Here is a 20,704-nt window from a genome sequence, read left to right as displayed (position 1 = left end):
GGCCTGCCGCGACCCCGCTAAGGCCAATCGGATAATAAAAGTGAGAGAGTGAGGGTACAAGTGAGAACGGTGTCATGCGACGGGATTACGGAATCGGTGTTCCTGCTGCTGACAATGTCTCTCGGAGCAAGTCCAATAGTTTCCATGCATTAAGACAAATGAGTCGGTGTCCGTCGGTGGTGCCGTGACCCGTGGCGAAGCTCGGCAATCACGTGCCCATGTTGACGAACAGTTGTCCTGGGAGGTCCGTAGTGTGCTGACTTTTCATAATCGCTCTTCGTTTCTGCATCTTCACGGACGTGTTTCCTTTCAGTTCCCTTACTGGAAACCGACACGCTGCAATCCCTAAAACACAGAGTGCAGTAAAATACCATCGTGGCCGCTGATGAATCATGTTTCTTAAGAAAAGGGGCATTTTTCAGTGTTCGCAGTCCACAATATGTAAGACCGATGCCTTCACGATGGAGTAAGATGTCTGGAGCAAGACTACCTCTTTTTAACTGATTTTTCCAGTCTCCAGGAATCTGTTTTTAAATTAACTACTTTGGCAATGGGTTAAAAATGCTAAATAACCTCACTTACTTGCCTCTTCTTCCCCGTAATTCGTCCTCCTTCTCTTCATTACAGCTTCATGATAAAATCTCAACTTTAATGAGCACCCTAAGTGGAAGGACATGGCTGCTTACACTCTTACGCTTCACTCCCTGGCTTTCGTAAAGCGCTTGTATTTCTCGGGGTCACGGTGGTCTGGAGCCTATCCCAGAGTCACTAGGCGCTGGACTAGGAGGGTGTACCCTGCACCGAAAACACAAACAGGGTCTGAAACAATTTTCCAAGTGCAATGAAAAAAAGACAGCATTTACTCATATCGCAGTTATTAAACACAATTCAACTAAAACACAAATATTGATATGCAAGAAACAGGAGTAATTAATATCGCTTTTATTAAATAATCACGGCTTAGGCATTGTGTCACTATTGAGGTACAGGTAGAAAAGTCTTATTTTGACACAGCAGTGTGACATACAAATATAAAATTAAACAGTGTGCACAGATCAAACGTGTTTGCTTTCCACAACTTTTTTGCTCTCCCTCGGAGAGGAAGGTTTCCGGAAAGACGGGACACATTCCTTTCATTCTTTCAGCTGATTCGGTGTTGAAGTAACAGCTCGCAGGCAAACGACATTCACTAGGCAGCGCTCGTTCATATGGCAGCTGACACTTCTGGCCCTCCTTATCGACCACGGTGCAAATGAATCGAATCAAAATTCTCACGGCTACAAAGGAATGGAAGTTGCATTCATTCGTTTGCTTTGCACCGTGCAGGAGCACTGCGACTATGTTTCCTTATTAGCGTTAAAAAAGTAACTCATTTCAGTGGGTAACATTGTCAAAGACTGTGTGTGCATTTCCTTCATCTCAGTGTAAGCACTGCATTGGTGAAATCCGCCTATCCGATCTTTGTTGAGCCTTTTATTAATCTAAATAAATATATACAGTATGCACGTCTATATATATTATATACTATACATACACTCAGTGGTCTTCAGGCAAGAATATTATTAGTGCACAGTTGATTTAATTTTATACAGTGATAGAAAAACTAGTGATGTGGGTTTTTTTTCTATATTATAAGATGTAAATAATCTTCTTAAGTCTTAAATCTGCTTGGCTTTAAGCACTGTTACTATGTGCAAGCCCCCACCCCACCCCCTTTCCTCCCCCCCTCCACAAAACAGAAATGTCCTCTTAGTCTGTTTTCTGCTCGGCGTGCTTGCCTGGAAACGCTTAATAAGATTCAGTCCTATTGATTGGCCTTCTCCGGTTCCTGTCAATGACGAGAGGAGGAAGTGAAATATTAAACAAAAAAAAAAAAAAAAAGGCAAGCAACAGTGGAACTTACAAGAAGTCCTGCATTGTTGATCGCATGTGCTTTCCAATCAGAAGAGCGATTCTCCCATGCCAGCTTCCTGCTTGGCACGAGTCCCGCATCTACTACAGCGAATAGCAAGGCTGGATCTTCTCCTTGCCATGTATCCAGTCTAAATAAAGATTTATTCCTCATACGTGTCATCGAGCCAGTCTGAGCAACGCCCACTATTCTCCCATCACGTTCTGTCAACGTTGTTCTGTCGCTAAATAAAGACAACAGTAATTAGGATTCTCTTCTGCACCGCGTTTCATATCAAAAAGGTACCGTGTTTTTTCCAACAGCTGCAGACTAGGCCACCTTTGCGTTGGCGGGACGGCCTGTTTCACAGAGACAGGGCTTAAAAATAACCCGGTGATGTAGTGGACTTCTTTGGCACTGAGGCATCCTGCTGCAGATTGGTGAAGATAATTAGCGGCTTCATCTCTTGGTGCAAAATTTAAGTAAGGAGGGAAGAAGCAAGTGTCATAACATGCACTGAATATTTCTGGTGAACAATGGCATGTGAAGCACAGAATGGCAAACAAAGGACAATGCCGGAACACAAATGTCACATTGTGTTTGACAAATTCCAACTTTGTCTTGTTTACCAAAAGCGTTCCAGACAAAAAAAACGGAAGGCAAGTTACTGCAGCATTTCTTTTCTCGCCCTTTCAAAATCTGCAGTCATTCTCTTTGTGGCCACTTCAAGATGAAGAGTCATCATCGCTGAGCATCGGTTGCCTGGTCTACGAGCAGAACCCGTGGTGTTCAACAGAAACACGCAAGGCAGCTGTCCCTCATCTGTCATCTCTTCTTTAACTTCTCTTACTTTTCTCATTCTTCGGTCTAAAGCCACAGAAACCTTATGAGCGGATATGGAACAAATACCGAGTACAATCTATATTGTATTTGTCTTCCTCAAATCCAAACAATAAATGTTGTCCACTGCGCATACATAGAGTATATACCACGTGTATTTTTGAAGTGTGTCGGCCCAGCCGCATATGCTGCAACGCTGAGTCCGGGTGCGCCGTACAGAGGGCATTCTACGCTTTCAAATGGTACCACGTTTGGCGCTGGGACTTGGACAACTTCCTAGAAACCCTTGAAATTAATCGAAATGCCTTTTTTTCCCTAGGTCTCAGGAGGATATCATCATTTAATAAATTCTGAAATAACTGCACATTAAGTGTGCATGCGTAAATAAGTAGCCACTAAAATATGTACAGTTATGTTGATACTCATACAAACACTACAGTGTCTTCTGACTCTTTCTTCTGGATCTATGTTTAGGTACCCCTGTTCACATATGGACCTCCCAGACTGCACACAGACTTTAAGAGGAAGTCTACTTTTAACGTGAGAATGAGTTGTCAAAAACCCTCACACGGTGGCGTCACTAGGGTTGGTGTCACCCAGTGCGGTAACTCATGGTGTCATGTTTTTTGTACTAATGTTACTTGTAAATCGTAATTCCCCTATATCACCGAATGTAATGGCAATAGTAGTGACATAAACAAGTAGCAAAATTATAATTACACCTTTAAATTACAATATCATACGCACAGCCTAAATGTATTTACATTTACGTAGTTTCATGTGATTATAGTGAAAATTTGGTAAGAAAACAATAGAATTTGAAGTAAAAACGTTTAAGAACAACATCAAAATTATGTTTATTTTAACGTTATTGATATAGGTTCACAAATACTAATTCCCACAATATTGTAGCTAAAACGCCAGAAAATGTGACAAAATCAGCGACTAAAAACACGAGCAGCAACGAAAAAAAGAGCGAAACCACGTGATTCGAAGCGTCACTGCAATTGGGTAACAATGAGAGTTCTGAGTGGAGCGCATTAGAAGTTCAAAAAGTAAATTAGCAAGTAGGTATATTGATACATGAAAGATGGGCTTCCGGACAATGTTTTTCTTCTTATAATTAACTACAGGGATATTTTTTATTAAAAAAAAAAAAAAAAAAAAAACATTTCTGCTGAAACGCTGCACAAAAATTTTATAGACAGTCATTTTGGTGTCACCCCCCACACTGCCCCTAGTGACGCCGCTGCCCTCACAGTTTCCAGAGCGAGTCTCACAACTGAAATTACTGACACGCAGTGCGTTACACATTACAATTTCAAAATGAGTACCTCCTTACTTTCCTCCTAATATCCACATACTGAAACCACCGTATCGAAAAGCAGAGTGATGACGCATAAAACACAGGGGAATTGGTTTTGCCCAAAAGAAAAAGAGAATAGAATAAAATGAAGAAGCATAAAAAAACAAATTCACGTAGTAGGCAAAGAGAAGTACTGGATTTACTTTCCTGTGTAACAGTCCCAGCACCGTCACTCAGAAGGATGGTTAATAATGGGGGAAACGCAGACGATGCGCAAAGGTAAGCCAAACTGAGCCTGTTCCCTCTCTTCACACACTGATGCCCCCCCACACCCCCTCTCCACCCACCCCTGGGCTCCAGCACAGTCCCCTGCGCTACTTGCGCTCCCCCCGACCGTCCTGCTCCACCAGCACCAGCTTTGAGTCCTCGGCCACATCGATCAGGGCCTGAACGTCGGTGCCTCCCTTGCCCAGGAGCTCTGTGGAATCGGCGCCCTCCTCGGCCTCGACTGGCTCCTCTTCCTCCTCCTCTTCCTCCTCAGGGTTGTGCACCTCCGGCGCCCCCTCCCGAATCTTCTTCACGTGGAAGGTGAAGGGTGGCACACGGTAGACGTATGTCTTGGAGCGAGCCCGGGATTTCTTCCCCTTTTCCCGAGACGACTTCATCTTCTCCTTGCGATCAGCCTTGGTGGCCACACGTGTGCTCAGCTTGCTCATCTTCTTCTCCAGAGTGTGCTTTGTCTTCTCGATGTTCTCCCGGGTCCGCTGGCGCGTTTTCTCCATTTTCTCTCGGGTCCGTTGGCGTGTCTTTTCCATCTTCTCCTTGGAAAAGGCCTTCTTGATGTCGTCCATGCGCTGCAAGCCGCTTCGCTTGATGCGTTCGGCCCGCGACTCCTCGATTATCTCCTCGATCACCACCTCCTCATCAGATGAGACACCGTCACAGGGCTCCTCGGCACCTTCCTCGGGGCCCAGCTTGCCCTCGACCTCGGCGACCTCGGCACCCTCGGCACCCTCCTTGGGCTGCGAGTCATCCACCTTTGGAGAAGTCTTCACATCCTGTAGAACCAGAAAATAAACAACAAATGCATTAAGATCTCAGCTTTGTACACCTAAAGGGTGCTGATATGGGGGGAGGGCAAGATGGCAGCATGTGCAGACGCAGCAGTTCATTGGGCCCTCAGAACAGCAATAGCTTTCAGTGGATATTACCGATTTACCAATACTCCTGACGCCCCATATTACCGATCTGAGTTACTTTTCACCAGAGACACCACTTTCATCCCCTCGGAGACCCTACGCCCCCCAGAGCCCTTCGGAACTTAAATCCCACCAGCAAGGCAGCGCGGGTGGGGGAGGGAGAGGAAACAGAAGGGGGGGCGCAAGCCAGGCCACGTGCTCGGCTACAGGCCAGCTCGTACAGACCAGCGCTTCCGAGCCTGTTCCTCACCAGCTCCAGCTTCAGATTTGACACCACCTTCATCCCCTCGGAGATCCTACGCCCCTCAGAGCCCATCGGAATTGCTATCCCACCAGCGAGGTAGCGCAGGCCTATTATCAAGAAGATGGACGAGGTCAGAAGCAGATCGAATGAGGAACTCTGGGAAGAGCAGAGGAGGAGGAGGACTGTGTGTTTATGTGAACAACAGTTGGTGCAGCAGGCTATACATTCCCCTATGAGCTGAGGCCACATTAGCATTAGAAAAGCTACATGAAAGGACTTCAGAGTTTCAGTCTAATTCTTACACACACACACATTTTCAGAACCGCTTGTCCCATACGGGGTCGCGGGGAACCGGAGCCTACCCGGCAACACAGGGCGTAAGGCCGGAGGGGGAGGGGACACACCCAGGATAGGACACCAGCCCGCCGCAAGGCACCCCAAGCGGGACTCAGACCCCAGACCCACCAGGGAGGAGGACCCAGTCCAACCCACTGCACCACTGCGCCACCGCACCCCCTTAGACTTTTGAAAAGACCAGTATAACCCAAAAGAACTCGGGTTGTTATTCCTGGAATCTCTGACTGTAAGTGCTTGTTTCCTGAAAAAGTCACTGCTGTCAAATCCAGGTTGCAAAACTGAATTCATGTAGCCCATCTGAATAAAATATAAGGCCTCCCATCCATCCATCCATCCATCCCAAGTGGGGTCACGCCGAGCCAGAGCCTAACCCGGTAACACAGGGAGCAAGGCCGAAGGGGGAGGGGACACACCCAGGATGGGACGCCAGTCCATCACAAGGCACCCCAACCAGGGCTCAAACCCCAGACCAACCACACAGCAGGCACCAGCTGAGCCCGCCACACCACCACACGCTACATAACGTATAAAGAAAAAAATTGATACTCCCTCTAGTGGACAAGATATGAACATACAGCTCAGTGCAAAGTGTACAGGGGTGTACATAAGTGTGCAGATGAAAAATATTGTAATAAAAAATGCATGGTCTTTCTTGCTTATGTGCCGTAATAAGCCTGACTGTAATTCAATGGATAACGAAAAATATTTATATTTACGTTACATGCATGCATGCAGCTTTGTTCTACCTCTAAAGAACCACGAAAAAACATGGCACCACCTTGACGCAACTTGTAAATACATATACTTTCATACAATATGTTCTGGCAGCGAGGAGAAGAAGAAGCGCCTGACGTTAACTCGTGCCGCTGACAGAAGCCATAGACCAAGGGAAGCGACACGATGATGAGATTTGCACTCCTGATACAATTAGGGTGACTGTATCAGTGTGAATCTTCATTTTCCCCACATATACCACATTGCACTGGCACATCTTCCTACTACTCACAAAAGTGGTGTGACTGTAAACATGTTTTAATTGCAGTCAAGCTTTTCACAGACACGGTGGGTCACATTTAAAAACTATTCATTCCTGTTTCTGTCGGTGCCACCCCCACGTGGAAGGATCTCCAAGCGTTGTGGGTGGCAGGCAGAGGAACTGCACTCCTCCCTGGACCACTCTGCTTCTGGAATTCCCGCTAACCCACTAAGCTCCCGGCAACGCGAGGGCTCCACGGCGACGGAGGATGTGGAGTCAGCGCTCGCGAGTGTGACACAGATGTGTTAGATCTCCGCGAGGCTGCTGCTGGACAGATACTGACAGATTACCATGTTTGTGTATGATAAGCACATTTTTTGCCCGCTGTTTGCGCCAGCTGATTACACTCCTGTTTCTGGAAATATCTTGCTTCTATCAGATGTGCTTCTGTGCAGTGTTTGCTACTGCCTGACACGCTGTGACACTTGTTTGATTTCAGCGGGATGCTTTTTACGGAAAAGCCCATTTCCCGCAGGAGCTTACTGGCAAGTCCACGTGCCTCCATTAATAGAGACTGAGCTCCACTTCAGGAACAAAGCCTGGCCAGTAAACGGAGAGGAGTTCCGGGATTTCCAGTTGGAAATGTGGCGACTGATACAACAACTTCCCAGGCACTGAAAAACACATGCATTGGAAAAGTAAACATGACCGTGTACATGTAACTCTGTACACATTTGGGGTGCAGCAGGCAGCGCAGTGATCGGAGATACTGCCTCGCTATTAAAGGTGTCACGGTACAAGTCCCAGCTGTAGTACCCTCGATCAAGTACAGTCCTTACCTCAACAGCTTATGTTAAGAAAGTGACCCAGCTGCATAAATGGGTAAATAACTGTGAGTAGCTTTGTATGAAAGCTGTAAGATTGGAGAAAAGCCTCAGATAAATAAATATTAATGGGAGGGATGTGCTCTTACTTTTCATCATGGCAGCATAAACCTAAACTGCAAATGTTGCTCATGACTGCAGAGGAGCTGAGCTCAAGACCAGAGCTGAGAGGTCCATCAGCACGTGTGGGTGGCCGAAGGATGTGGGGTGAAAAGGGCAAAAGCTTTCTGTTTAGATGCTATTCTTACTTTTCACTTTGAGGAAAAAGAAAAAAAACACACACAGCCTTTTTCAGGGATAAACAATTCCCCGTGGTGCTCTGGGCGACATTACGAGGCACTTAAGAGTGTCTCGTCTGTCTGGACATCATCTCCTGCTTCATCTCCGCTGCTCTTTCAATATCTGGTAAGCAGCTTTGCACAGTATGGATTGCGGATGACATCAGCCAGAGATTTACTTACAGCTTACAGTTTTAAATGTCTTCATTTCTTCGATAGTTCTTGTAATGTAAGATGCTTCACGAGGAAAAGCAGACCTTTTCCAGTTAAATGTGGAATAACTGTCTGTCACTGATCACACAGTAAATCTCCAGATAGCCGACAGAGTAAATATGTCCACAGTACCTTGAAATCCTGCAGTGAAGGGATATGTTATGACACTTCAGCAGAATTCAGGATACGTGAAGCTAATTTATCGTTGACCCTGGATCATCAGTTTAATCTGACCCCCACAAAGCACACAGAAAAAACAAAAAGTTTCAGCAAGGTAACAGATAACTCGTAATCGTAAAGGGCGTCTTTCTGTTTCTGTTCGGTGTTGGGCCGAGGAGTGGCGGACCAGAACGTGGCCCACAAAGCGCAAACACATGAGGTGTGAGGTCTGCACAGCTGTTACTTCTACAACTGTACCAGGCACTCTCTGGAGGTCTGTTTTACCCTCCCCGGTTTATTCTGGACACTTTCACGCAGTTTGCATGCGGCTGCCAGCCTTATCGGCCTTCCGACAAATGGAACCCGCCGTAAAAACCGACACTTTTCCTAATGTGGCACTGCGTGTCGGCAGGGTTCGCTGCCGTTTATTTCTGGACCGCCTTCTCCGCTCCTCGCTGGATGCCAGCCCCACCCTGGCTCCCAGCCACCTTCACATTTTGCTGTTGTCCCCCACACCCAGCTCTACACCGAGCCCTGTCTCCGTGGCAACAATCATTGCAAAACAACAGGAGGACATGGTGGTGGACCCAATGAACTGTGCGAGAAGGTTGCGAAGCCCATCCCAACCAAGCATGTGCTCTAAACAAAGCAACGCGGAGGCATGAATTGAACAACGAGAATGCTGAGATACGGATGGAGGGACACACTTAATTTAAATTTAATCTGAAAGAAAAGCTGTGAGGAAAAGATAGGCGGCAGGCCAACTAACATAACGTCAGCAATTTTAAGATATTCACAGCCAAAAAACCCATAATGCCGCTCAACACCAATCAAAGAATATGTTTTCATGTACTTCTGAGCTTGTGTTTTAAGGAGGTGAAAGTAACATGTTCATTGTACAAGTATGTTTTCTTTGATTTCACAGACAGTGCCTCCGCTGCCTCCCCAACAGGCAGGTCTTTCAAAGCAACCAGCTGCCAACCACATTTCAAACACCTCTTGTCTCCCCAACCAAGCACTCACACTAACCTACACTGTGCTGAAAACACTCTGACTGAGCTGTCAGTGGCAACGCTGGTTTATAGAGCTCATGCTGTCCGAGAGGGCAGGCGTAACACAGGAAGGGTGACGCTGTCCAAGTTCTCCGACGCAAACCCTGGTTGGGCCACGTTTGAGGATGAGCACTTTACTGCACCCTTGGTTCAATGCACCTCACTGACAACGAGTGACAACTGGAGAGTGAAACACCATCAGGCCTGTCCAACACAATGGAACCAACTGTCCCTCTTCACTACCAGCTGGCCGTGAAAGTGGTTGGCTGTTGGTCTGAGCATTTTTTCACAGCCAGTCCTCTACCAGACACACAGAGGCCTGACAAGTGCCTGGGTTCTACCAGACTGGTTACTCTGCTTGAATCCAGACTCCTGTGCTTATGTGGAGTCCAGACTAGACAAGACAATGCTTGCTACCAAAGGAGAGTTTATGGAAAAGCTAAATTTAAATATTTTTCCCGTGAAGTGGTCAAGCCCAGGTAAGTAGTTAATGCAACACTTGAGCAGTTTAATTTAGGTTGTTTATATATAAAAGGCCAGGCACAAATTACCATGTTTAATAGCACACCACAGGGATTTCATGAAATCCATGCTAAACCCATTAAATTATTTGCCATTTAACACTAATGGGTTGTAGAAAAAAAAACACTGCTTTGCATGAAGTCTCAGGCTCGCGTTTTATGGAGATGAAAGTGGTTCATTAATTGCAAAAAATGTTTTCATTGACGTGAGTACATGATTCACTGTGATCCCCCCTCACAGCCCCAGGCTTTTGCTAAGCTGCTTGAGCAACAATTTAGCAATTTTCCATAGAGATTTCACAGACACTTATAATAGGAGATGGCAAGGTCCCATCGCCTACATTACCACTGTAAAGCACTTGATGTAGCAATTATCTGTACCAACTATGTGATCTCCACCCTTTTATTTTCCCTAAAAGGTAAACAATATTGTATAATGCACTAATATTTCCCTGTGTCCTTAATTTCTAACATTTAATTATGCAGTTGCGCAGCATGGTCATGCCATGGGTAGCACTGGTGCCTCACAGTTTCTGGGCTGTGATTTGGACGTGTGTTGGAATGCTGTTCAGTTTGCATGTTCTCTGCATGAGCCAATGAATTTCCTCCAGTGTTCCAGTTTCCACCCTCAATCCAAAGTCATGTGTTTCAGGGTAACTGGTGACTCTAAAATGCCCACTCTCTGTATGTATGTATGTATGTATGTATGTATGTGTGTGTGTGTGTGTGCGTGTGAGAGAGAGAGAGAGAGAGAGAGAGAGAGAGAGAGAGAGAGAGACTGTTCTGTGATGGACTGGCATCCCATCCAGGTTGTACCCTACGTCACGCTCTATGCTTCCAGGAAAGGCTTCAGACAACCAGGACCCTGCATTAGGACAAGCAGTTAAGGACAGCGATTGTCAGTAATTGTATAATTTGAGTATAATCCATAAAACATATGGCTCATACACACTGTATACAAGATGAATGTGTAACAAGGTTTGATTTTTGCCCTGAAGAAAGAATCATATTATTTACAGGTTATACATGTCTCCCCTCTGCTGTTTCGCTTCTCAGTTGGACAGCACTGTATGTCACTGCTAAGCTGTAACCCGTGACCTTTAAATTGTGATGAAGCAAGCAGGCATCCCCAGCACATGTTGTCACAATGACATCTGGACTGGCCTCCTTCCCCCTTGTCCCCTGGGTTTCAGTGCCCTGAAACAGGGGAGAGGTTGAGGAAGGAGGGGGATCAGCGATTCAGTGTGACTCCAGTGTGACTAGGCTTCAATTAGCCTAAAGGTCCATTTCCCAGCTTGTCTCGCACTACAGTACCACCGCGTCCCATCGCCCTTTCGGTTATATAATTCTTTCTGTTGCATGTGGCCTGAGATCATTTGTTCACAGAGATTTTTCTATTTTTATCTACTGACCTGTTAAAAAGGTGATGGAAAAATCCAGTTTAGTGTCCAGTTCAGTCTCCTGCAGCAGAATAAATTCTTGAATATTGGAAAGACCTGTAAAAATCTCTTACTGGAAAATGTATTCATTATTAATAACTGCTTGTAATGTAGGATCATGGTGTTTCTAGAAAACGTACATTTGTAGACAGTCAGTTCAGATGTGGGGTCTGAGCTGGGAAATTTTGCTCTGTCCTTCTCTCACCGTGTCTGACCGAAGATGTGGTACACAGAGGTACTGCTTGCTGTAACTGTTCTGGGGAGGATGTTTCCATGAGACACTGGATTAGAAGCCTTGCATTAGAAAGTAAGCTGCGTGGACAGCTGTGTCCGCAGAGCAGAGCGGTCAACCGGCCAGCTCGCTTTGGCCGCCACGCTGCTCTGCAGCAAGAAAAGAAATTGCCCTGGAACTTGTTCAAATGATCCTGCAGCAGTGATGCTGTTCCAAATCTGGATAATCCTCAAGACAAAGTGCTGCACTTTCCGTGACCCAATTCACCATTCACTGTGCGAAAAGTAGCGGAGAGACCACCTGGGTGGATGTTTTACTACTGTAACTAACAGAGAGAGTCCCCTGCAGGGCGATTTGTTCTTGGAAACGGGCAAAGGAAAGAAAAAATGACCCAGTTAATTTTAAATCTGTATTTTATTGCACATTAGGATTCAGTTATCAAAAACTGTACAACCAGCATATTTTACCTTCTCATACCATATCATACGCTGTTGTAACTGGTCGTCTAAGACTGCGGTCACTGTTCCGGTGAGTTCGGACAAAGAGGAGAGGAATATCATGGTAATTTTGGTGACATTTGACAACTCATCTCAAATTTAGGACAATTCCTCCGTGTTCATGAGTCTGCCCACCGTAGCTCTCCTAGTGGCTCACCCTGATATGTCTAAAATGCATTAAGTTGCACAATTTTATTAGATCAATTACCAGGATTTCGAGGGCACTCTGTCAGTGTAGCCCACGCAAGGCGACTGCAGTGTCGTTTGAACCGATTCTGCAGACAAAGGCCGCTTCCTGCACCCACACCACACTGACAGGCCATAATTTATGAGTCTGTGCCCTGGTGCCAAGTACACTGAGTCCCTGCAATACTGCAGGGGAGAATGCGGTGTGGGCTGGCTGGCCACACCTGGGACTGCAAGGTGGGAGTGTTATAAATACAATGAAATGTGCAACGCACAGCCCCTCGGGCTGCACTCAATCAATCCTGAGCGCTGGGCAGCTAATTTCAGTCCCTCTCGATGAAACGGGATATAGGAGCCATTCCAGACCCTCGCGCCTAGAAGCGTATTTATAATCAAAGAGCAATTTCAGGTTTTATGCAGGTTTCGGTGCAACCCCCAAAGGAACTTGGGTATGGCAATGTGTGGGGACTCTCCATCCCAACACGTTCCCATCCAGTGCGTGATAGTTCCTCTCCCTTTCAGACAGGACACCAGCTGGCAGTGAGGAAGGGCATTCCTTGGCAGCACCCAGGGCTTTTGCCCATAGAGCATCCCTTTTGCCCAGAGCCCTGGCAAACAGACCCAATGGGCTAGAGACAGAGTCCAGCAGCTTGTTCTCCCCTTCTCCTTTCTCAGAGGCCCTCAGAACAGTGCAGTAGCCAGAGATGAGCTGTGGAGTCCCTCACACAGAGGCACCAACTGGAGTTAATCCCACTGTTCAATTAAATCCAATTGAGTTATTTTTATACGGCGCCCTTCCTCGGAGGGCTGCTTCGGAGTCCTCACCGAGGGGTAACATAAATGTCACTGAGAGTCCTGCCACCAGTATCACAAGTAACTGAAAAATCATTGATGGACAGACAGCAGGACAGATAGACTTACAGTCAGACAGGAAGACAGAGAGGACGTAACAATAAAAGCAACGGAGAGGGTGTCGACAACAGAACACAGCCCTGACTGATACTTACTTCAAGGATTCCTTTTGACAGGTGCACCTAACAGCCTACAAAATCTACTCGACAACGGATGGAAACGTATATCCTGAGACATGATGATCGTGTGTTTAGAAATACAAACGAGTCACTATTTTAACACCTTTCGCCAGAGCACTAAATAAGCTATATGGGAAACTGAAATAGACACAGGGACATGCTTCAGACTCCAGGAGCATGGCAACAGGAGCACGCTATAAGCATTAGCATTGCCTCCTTCTCCATATGGGCTCAGACATGCACTGTGCCGACATAAATCAAATTAACCAAGTCCTGCACGCACGCACGCACGCACACACATACACACACGTAAGCGCACAGCGACAGTGTCAAATGGCCTGCAGCTTGTTAATTCCATTCTTCAGTGACTTCTTGATTTGTTTAATAGATTAAAGGAAATCAAAACAAAATGAATTGTACTCTGCACACTGGGACTGTTACTGGCTAAAAAAGTAAGAAGTGACACCAGACAGACATATGCATGGTAAATGGTACTGTGTGGCAATTCTACACAAGGATGTAGTAAAAGCTAGTGAAGCTAGTGTTTCAAAGGGCAAGGAGTGAGTAAATGTACGTAGATTTAATGTTTTCCCCCCTACATTATAGTCAGTACGACTCCTCTTTTCTAACATTTTTCTGCTTCACTGATGTGAGCCCAACAGCCTAGGACTCCGATACGCTCCACTGGTGCGGAGCACTTGGTGGTTTGCATCCTTTTCAGTCAAATTTCTCAGCATCAGAATTCTAGAATTATGTTGTTTCCGATCTTTCAGGTGAATGGCTCAAAAAAATAATTGCGTAATTCTGTCATTTGTTATCGTTCAGACGGTAAATACAGGAACAGTTTGAGGTCTGTGAGGTTGAGGTGACAAAATGACATGACACTGATCTAGCACATGTCACAGCACTCTTCTCTGACTGTGGTACACTGGGTCGCTAAGCAAAGACAGTGAGCGCATGTTTTATGGAAAATGTCTCACATCTGGATCACAGTACTATGGCAGGACAAACAGGCCCTGCTTAGTATTGGAGTTTATTCATTAGTTATGGGTAGACTGCAACGCAAAATACCAGTTTTATACCAGAGATTAGTGTAAAGTCAAGCCCAATGCACTGCATCAGCCATAAATCAAATGCGGGTTAAAATTAATTTCTTGTACATTGCAGGTTTCCATGTCAACATGCCAATTAAGAAATTTCTTGGCCAAATAAAATTTCTTATGGTTACTACTAGTAACTTCTTTGAATAAAATTAAACAACGACTTATGTTTTACTCATATGTAATGAATGTTTAAGAAAGGCATTGATCAGAATTGGAATATAACAACGCATTTTTCACATAGCATGAAATTCTGCAGCTGATCTTAAACCTATTTATAAAGAGTATGTCCGTGTCCCACCACAAACACACACGCCTTTGAAATCTGACACTCTGACTGTAAATCTCGCCTTCTGGCAGCAGTTGATAAAGTCTCGACCAGATCGTTAACACGCAATCATGCACTGCAGTGAGAGATGGTAGGGCGCCCGATGCATAGCACTAAAACCAGAAAAGGTCATGTGAAGAGGTTATTTACAAACGCCGCAATTCGTCGACGTGCTCGAGAGCTCCACACTCCCGGAAGAATGAAATGGACATGTCCTCGAATCCCTTGGGTAGCATTCTTCAAAGGAGCTGGAGCACAGTGCTGAAATGATTAAACCATCAGCCAGAGTAGCAGCAAACTCCAAGTGTGGGCGGGATGAGGGGGAGTGAGGGTGTGGTGATGGGAGGGGGTGACAGAGTGGGTGATGGGGGGATACCAAGGGCATGAATCAGAGGGCTAACTCTGCTCCTCTAAACAGCCCACGCCCTGCTGTCCTCAGCACTGCGACGTCAGGGGAGGGGGGCTTGGTTCGCTCATGGTATCTCTTTGGCGTCACAGGTTCTGCTTGTCCACCCCTGACCAGTGCAGACTCCTGGAGCGATCTTGAACCTAGCGTGCCACATCAGTGCGGCGTCGCAATTCATCGTGCTCAGGACGAGTCACACTCTGACTGCGGTGAGCTGTATCTGTGTCTGATGGCATCCCAACCCAAGATGATAGAGTCACGGGCTGTCAGTGCCCCTGAAAAGATGCCAAGGCAGTCGTTTGGGAGGCATTTATGAACAGCACATGATACAGTTCCTGTTAAAGACACACGTAACCTGAAATTTGGCAGTTCGAGTCTCCAGAGGAGATGTCCTACTGTTGCACGCTTGAGCAAAGGTACTCTACTTGGATTGCTACTGTAAACTTTGCAACACTACAGACAGGTAAAAGTATAAGTCACTTTGGACAAGAAAGGTAATAGAGAATAGCATAGTATACAAAAGAACTGGCGATAAATACGGGATAAAATGATCAAAGGAATGGCCGTTGTGGTGACAGCTGTTTGGAGTTGAAGGCCAACAGCTCGTGTCTCGCAACTACAACACCCACCAGGTGTCACCAAGAACATCCTGTGCAACAGCAAAAACAGATGCCGTTTCTCTCAGTAAGTCATCCCTCTCTCCCTCTTTATTAGTGAGACGACTCAGTGACTCGTTGTATTCTATCCGCTCCACATTATCTACATTTACGAAGCCGACGCTGAATGAAGTATATTTTTAATATGTGTGAAAATTTTCTACGGTTATTGTTAACCCATATTTAAAATGTGGTTGATATGGTAGCCTTCTCTGATCCCCAGCTCCAGTTTGTTGTAATCGGGCTTTCAGATGCTCACAATAGCTCCAGCGATTACGCCACCCAGACACTCTACACCCCGTCCAACTGTTTGCTTTTCTGTCAGTCTGCGTTGGCCAATGGACTTCTCCGCAATGAGCTCGAGCTGTGAGTATCAGGCCGGTAGCCACAACGGACCGGACCGCGAAACCCGATTCCCATCTAGAGTGCATTTCTGAGCGTATCATTGGCTGGGTGCTCCACTGGTGTCATTTAACCCGACACCACGCTGGCCTGGGCAATAAATAGAGCAGCCGAGAAGACCCACAGCATCGTGGGAGTCTTAGTGTTGGATGGTGCTGCCCTGTCGAAACACACCTAGTCTGCATGTAATCAAATTGTCTACTCTGCCGCAAAAGTACCGTATCTTCTGCAAAACTGACGGGAAACTGCTGCTACAGAACCCAGACTTTACGGCGACACACCCTGTATTTCAGCACGTCCATGAAAGATCACCATTTTCCCAGCATGTGTATAAGAACCAGGTCATCATTAATTTACCCCACTCCATGCTCTGTTGAAGCAGATTGTCAGAGTGCAGGGGGAAAGGGCTTAAAAAAAAAGACCGGACTAGAGGACCATTAACTATTGGGCTTCTTTTTCAAATAAATCACCTGCTTCTTAATTTTGAGTTTCGTCCAGATTCAAGAGAGTGACTACAGCATTTGACATATTTCTGTCAGAGATAACTTGGATGTACTGTATTCTGTATATAAACTGAACTTATAAGATAGGGTTTAGTACTTGAGTAACAGCACCAAAGTAATTAATCAGAGTCCTACACAACACATTCATTGTCCAAACAGATGTCGAGCGACAAAATTGCCTCTCCCCCCGAGGAGGCATTGCAATAGAGATCTGGTACTGGTGATTGCAGAACATTCCAGGTTATAACCAGTGATGCGAAAGGACATGAGGCCCCTTGTTGACAAACAAATCGTTGCCCAAAAGTAGAACAGAACAAATGAACAACAGCTGCAAGAAATTAAGAAGTGATGATATAAGAAGAAACTAAATTGAGTACAGGAAACAAGGGTTAGTAACGCATATAAAATTCACCTAAATGGCTTGAAATTCCACTGGCGGTATAAATTCAGTTTTATACAACACAATATAGCGATAACGACCAACATCAGCCATGCCCCTTCCACACCAAGTGTAACACATATCCTAAAGGCAAGGTCATTGTAAATTTTCTTTTTTAACAGCTTTGTTCAAAGACAATTGAAATTATGCAATGCGGTGGTTGCATAAATCAGACAAAGCAGATTTAGAATCAAACAGAGCATAGAGCCACATCTGTCACTTGCCCACTGAAACCCTCACTTCTCAAGATCGATCCTTGCTTGACTAAAACTTTGACAAATGCCACCAAACCCTCAGCCTATTTCAAAAATCCTGGACTGGGTGCATTCCCCTCCTGGCCTTTTCTTCTTGCACTAGTAATGCAAAGGGTCATTCCCCAGTAACTGAATAACCCTCAGGCAGGGACAGCAAGCAAACAAGTGTGAGGATCTGCAAACCGTTGACGGAGGAACCAATGAGAAATGCCTGAAGCCCTTCAGCCTCTTAGAAGCACAGTACTTCAATGGATCACGTGTTCTCAAGACACCACACAAGGCTTTTCAGTCCAGCCATCTTGAAGAATAAAGCCAATACTGGAGCTTCTACAACCAGAAACGTTGCTATACAGTAAACACAGTTGAGCAGGAAGCATCCTTGAATGCCTGAGGAGATCAGTATGTGAATTCTGCCTGCAGTCCATTGTCTTGCAATACTAAACATGCATCCTTCACAATAATATACCTTCAACCATGTAACATTCCTCAATTACCTGGTATTCAGCAGTGGAGGCATAGTACTCTTAGACCTCTTGTTCAACAGAGTTTTGGGGTGTCAACCATAACCAGTTAGCCACTGCCTCTTTCCAAATCACACAGTCCTGCCGTACCTGATAGATCAAGACTTTGAAGTTGCGCCTCTTGAGCAGTTCATTTTCATTGTTCTCCAGTTTCTTGATCTGGCCTGCCTGCTTCTCCAGGTCGGCACGCACCGTCTTGACGTTCACATTGACCTTGCGCACCTTATCCAGCATCTTACCCACAGTGTGGGCTGTAGCGGCGTGGCTCTTGGAGAGCTTAGCCAGCTCGCTCTGAATGCCTGATACCGAGCGCTCCATGTCTTGCTGCCGAGCCTCCAGCCCACCTTGAGTTTGCTGGATTTGATCTACAACCCCAATGATCTTGTCCAGTAGGGCTAAGACCACGACACCGCTTGCCTGCTCATCACTCTTTGTCCTGACCCCTGTAGATGCCTCAGCCCCTTCTTCTTCCTCCACCGTGGTCACCAGCGCCACTTCTTCATCATCGTCGGATACCTCACTGAGGGCAACCTGCTGCACCTTCACGCTTGAGTCCACCATGGCTGTCAAATGCAAAAGTCACACTCTAGCAAGAAGGACTACGCTAAAACCAAGAACAACCAAAGTCTACACGCAGATCCTTTTCTGTTAAAATTAATGCTCTCTTCTGGCTACCCGACTCTAACGCTCTTTCTTCTTTCTTTCACTCTCTCACTCTCTAGTCTACTTCGCGTGTTCTCTGCCTTATTTCCCCTCTCTCTGCCCCAGGACACTGGTTGGCTCACGGAAACAGACAACCCCTCAGAGTTACAGCATGTGTGCTAAGACTCAAATGCCACAGTGGCCGGTGAGCACACCCTGTCAAATTGGCCTGGACCTTCTCCTATCCACCCCCTTGGCACTGAACCCCTCCCCAGTCAGCAGGAGACTCCACCTAGGGGTATAAAAAGCCCTGGCTTCAAGTGCCAGCCCCTGTCAGGGGGGTGGGGATTGGGGGCAGACACCCCTCCAGAATAGCTGTTGCAGAGCTATGAAGAGTCCTTCACAAAGAAGGCCACGCACAGGCACTGACTGCAATCAAATTTGAGAAAAGTACTTCTGCTAAAGGTCTATTTAAATTAAATTAATAACTTGTGGAGATAAAACCAAAAATGGAATAAAACATTAAGAAACACAAACCAGTCAGTAAAAACGGACATGGTATAAAAACAGGAGCATTTTCAGGATATGACTGGCCAAAAGGAGTTAAAATGATTATTGCTGCCTCAACCTACACTGACATAGAGGGAAAGGGGAAAGTTCCAGCTAAATCGGTGTGCCCTGATTTTAGCAGTATCAGGTGCTAAACACCATTGCTATTGTTGTGCAACTACAAAAGAAAGCCGCATTTTGTAGAGGACCACGGGTAACACAAGATTAACGTGTGCTTAACTTGCACAATGTGAGCACACAATGATGGGAAGAGGGTTGAAAGCCGGTCCATGTAACTGGAATAATAACATCTGAAAGGTGCAGGAAAACAACATGTAACATAGCAAAGAGATTTTATAAACTTCACAGGCCAAAGTGGTTTTAAATGAATGTACACAATGTGTTTACTGTGAATACTACATTTAGACCAAAAAGTGTTTAAAACAAAATATTCCAATACAGCTAACCTATGGTGCAAAGTACAAGATAAATCAGTACTGTATATACTGAACCATCTCCATTTTTAAACAGTTAACAGAAATAAGTTGGGTTTTACAAAAAAATTGTTCCACAGGTTTCCACCAGATGGCCTCCTCTCTGGCTTTATCCCCAAACTCCAGAGTATTTTTTAAAACTCTCAAAAACCTCAATCCAGCAGATAAACACATTTTGACAAGCAGTCTTGTTTATCTGGCAGATTTTGTTTCTCATTCCTTATGCTATATATACATGTGCCTAATTACAGCATGAGTGTCAGATTCTTCACTTGGTTATTTATCCTGGCAACAATGTCACGTCAAACTGATGCAAAAACAAAGCTGTAGAAGTGTCAAGGGATCACGTCCTTTTGACGGAATGCTGGGACATCTCTAAAGCATCTGTGGGACTGAGAATGTAACAGCTCCAAATGAATTTCTACTGGTTCCAGACAGACCTTAAGATAAAGGAAGGTTCAGGCCAAATTTAAACTCTTCACAGAAAAGAACACACTGACACCATAACACACACACACACACACACACACACACACACACACACACACACATTTTCGGAACCGCTAGTCCCATACGGGGTCGCGGGGAACCGGAGCCTACCCGGAAACACAGGGTGTGAGGCCGGAGGGGGAGGGGACACACCCAGGACGGGACGCCAGTCCGCCGCAAGGCACTCCAAGCGGGACTCGAACCCCAGACTCACTGGAGAGCAGGACCCGGTCCAACCCACTGCGCCACTGCGCCACCGCGCACCCCTGACACCATAACATGGAAGTTTATTCTTCACTTCCTTGTTAATTATTCTATTTTTATTTCCTCTTTTCAACTGAAGCATGTGCAATGGAGTCTCAGAATTGAAAACATGGCCAAAGGACAACACATCATTGGTTTACAGCGTAACGTGTAAAAAGAAATCCTGCCGAGTTGTCATACTCAGGGAAACATGTCAGATTCACAGACAATGAATCAAAAAACTATTTACCACGCTAGATTCACTTGCCCTGATTTCACTGGAGCAGATTCCTCAAAATGTGTTTCCCCAAAAGCCTAAAAAGAACCAAAGATGCACAATGACATCACCCTACAACTGCTGAGGAAGTGGTTA

At 45.7% G+C, this 20,704-nt stretch overlaps 1 protein-coding gene across 1 annotated transcript; it reads right to left on the bottom strand.

Annotated features, from left to right (window-relative positions):
* Nucleotides 1-3,899: 3,899 nt before the first annotated feature.
* LOC108941771 (caveolae-associated protein 1-like) lies at nt 3,900-18,741 on the bottom strand. The gene is made up of 2 exons (XM_018764601.1): nt 18,005-18,741; nt 3,900-5,095 (listed from the first exon to the last, which is right to left on the bottom strand). The coding sequence occupies exons 1-2, from the start codon at nt 18,473-18,475 to the stop codon at nt 4,412-4,414; spliced, it is 1,155 nt and encodes a 384-aa protein (XP_018620117.1). The 5' UTR covers nt 18,476-18,741; the 3' UTR covers nt 3,900-4,411.
* Between the last annotated feature and the right edge of the window lie 1,963 nt (nt 18,742-20,704).

Source organism: Scleropages formosus, chromosome 8 (genome assembly GCF_900964775.1).
Source record: "Scleropages formosus chromosome 8, fSclFor1.1, whole genome shotgun sequence".
In the NCBI taxonomy this organism is placed as follows: Eukaryota; Metazoa; Chordata; class Actinopteri; order Osteoglossiformes; family Osteoglossidae; genus Scleropages; species Scleropages formosus.
The sequence above is the reverse complement of the archived record's forward strand: the minus strand, read 5'-3'. Positions and strand labels throughout refer to the sequence as shown.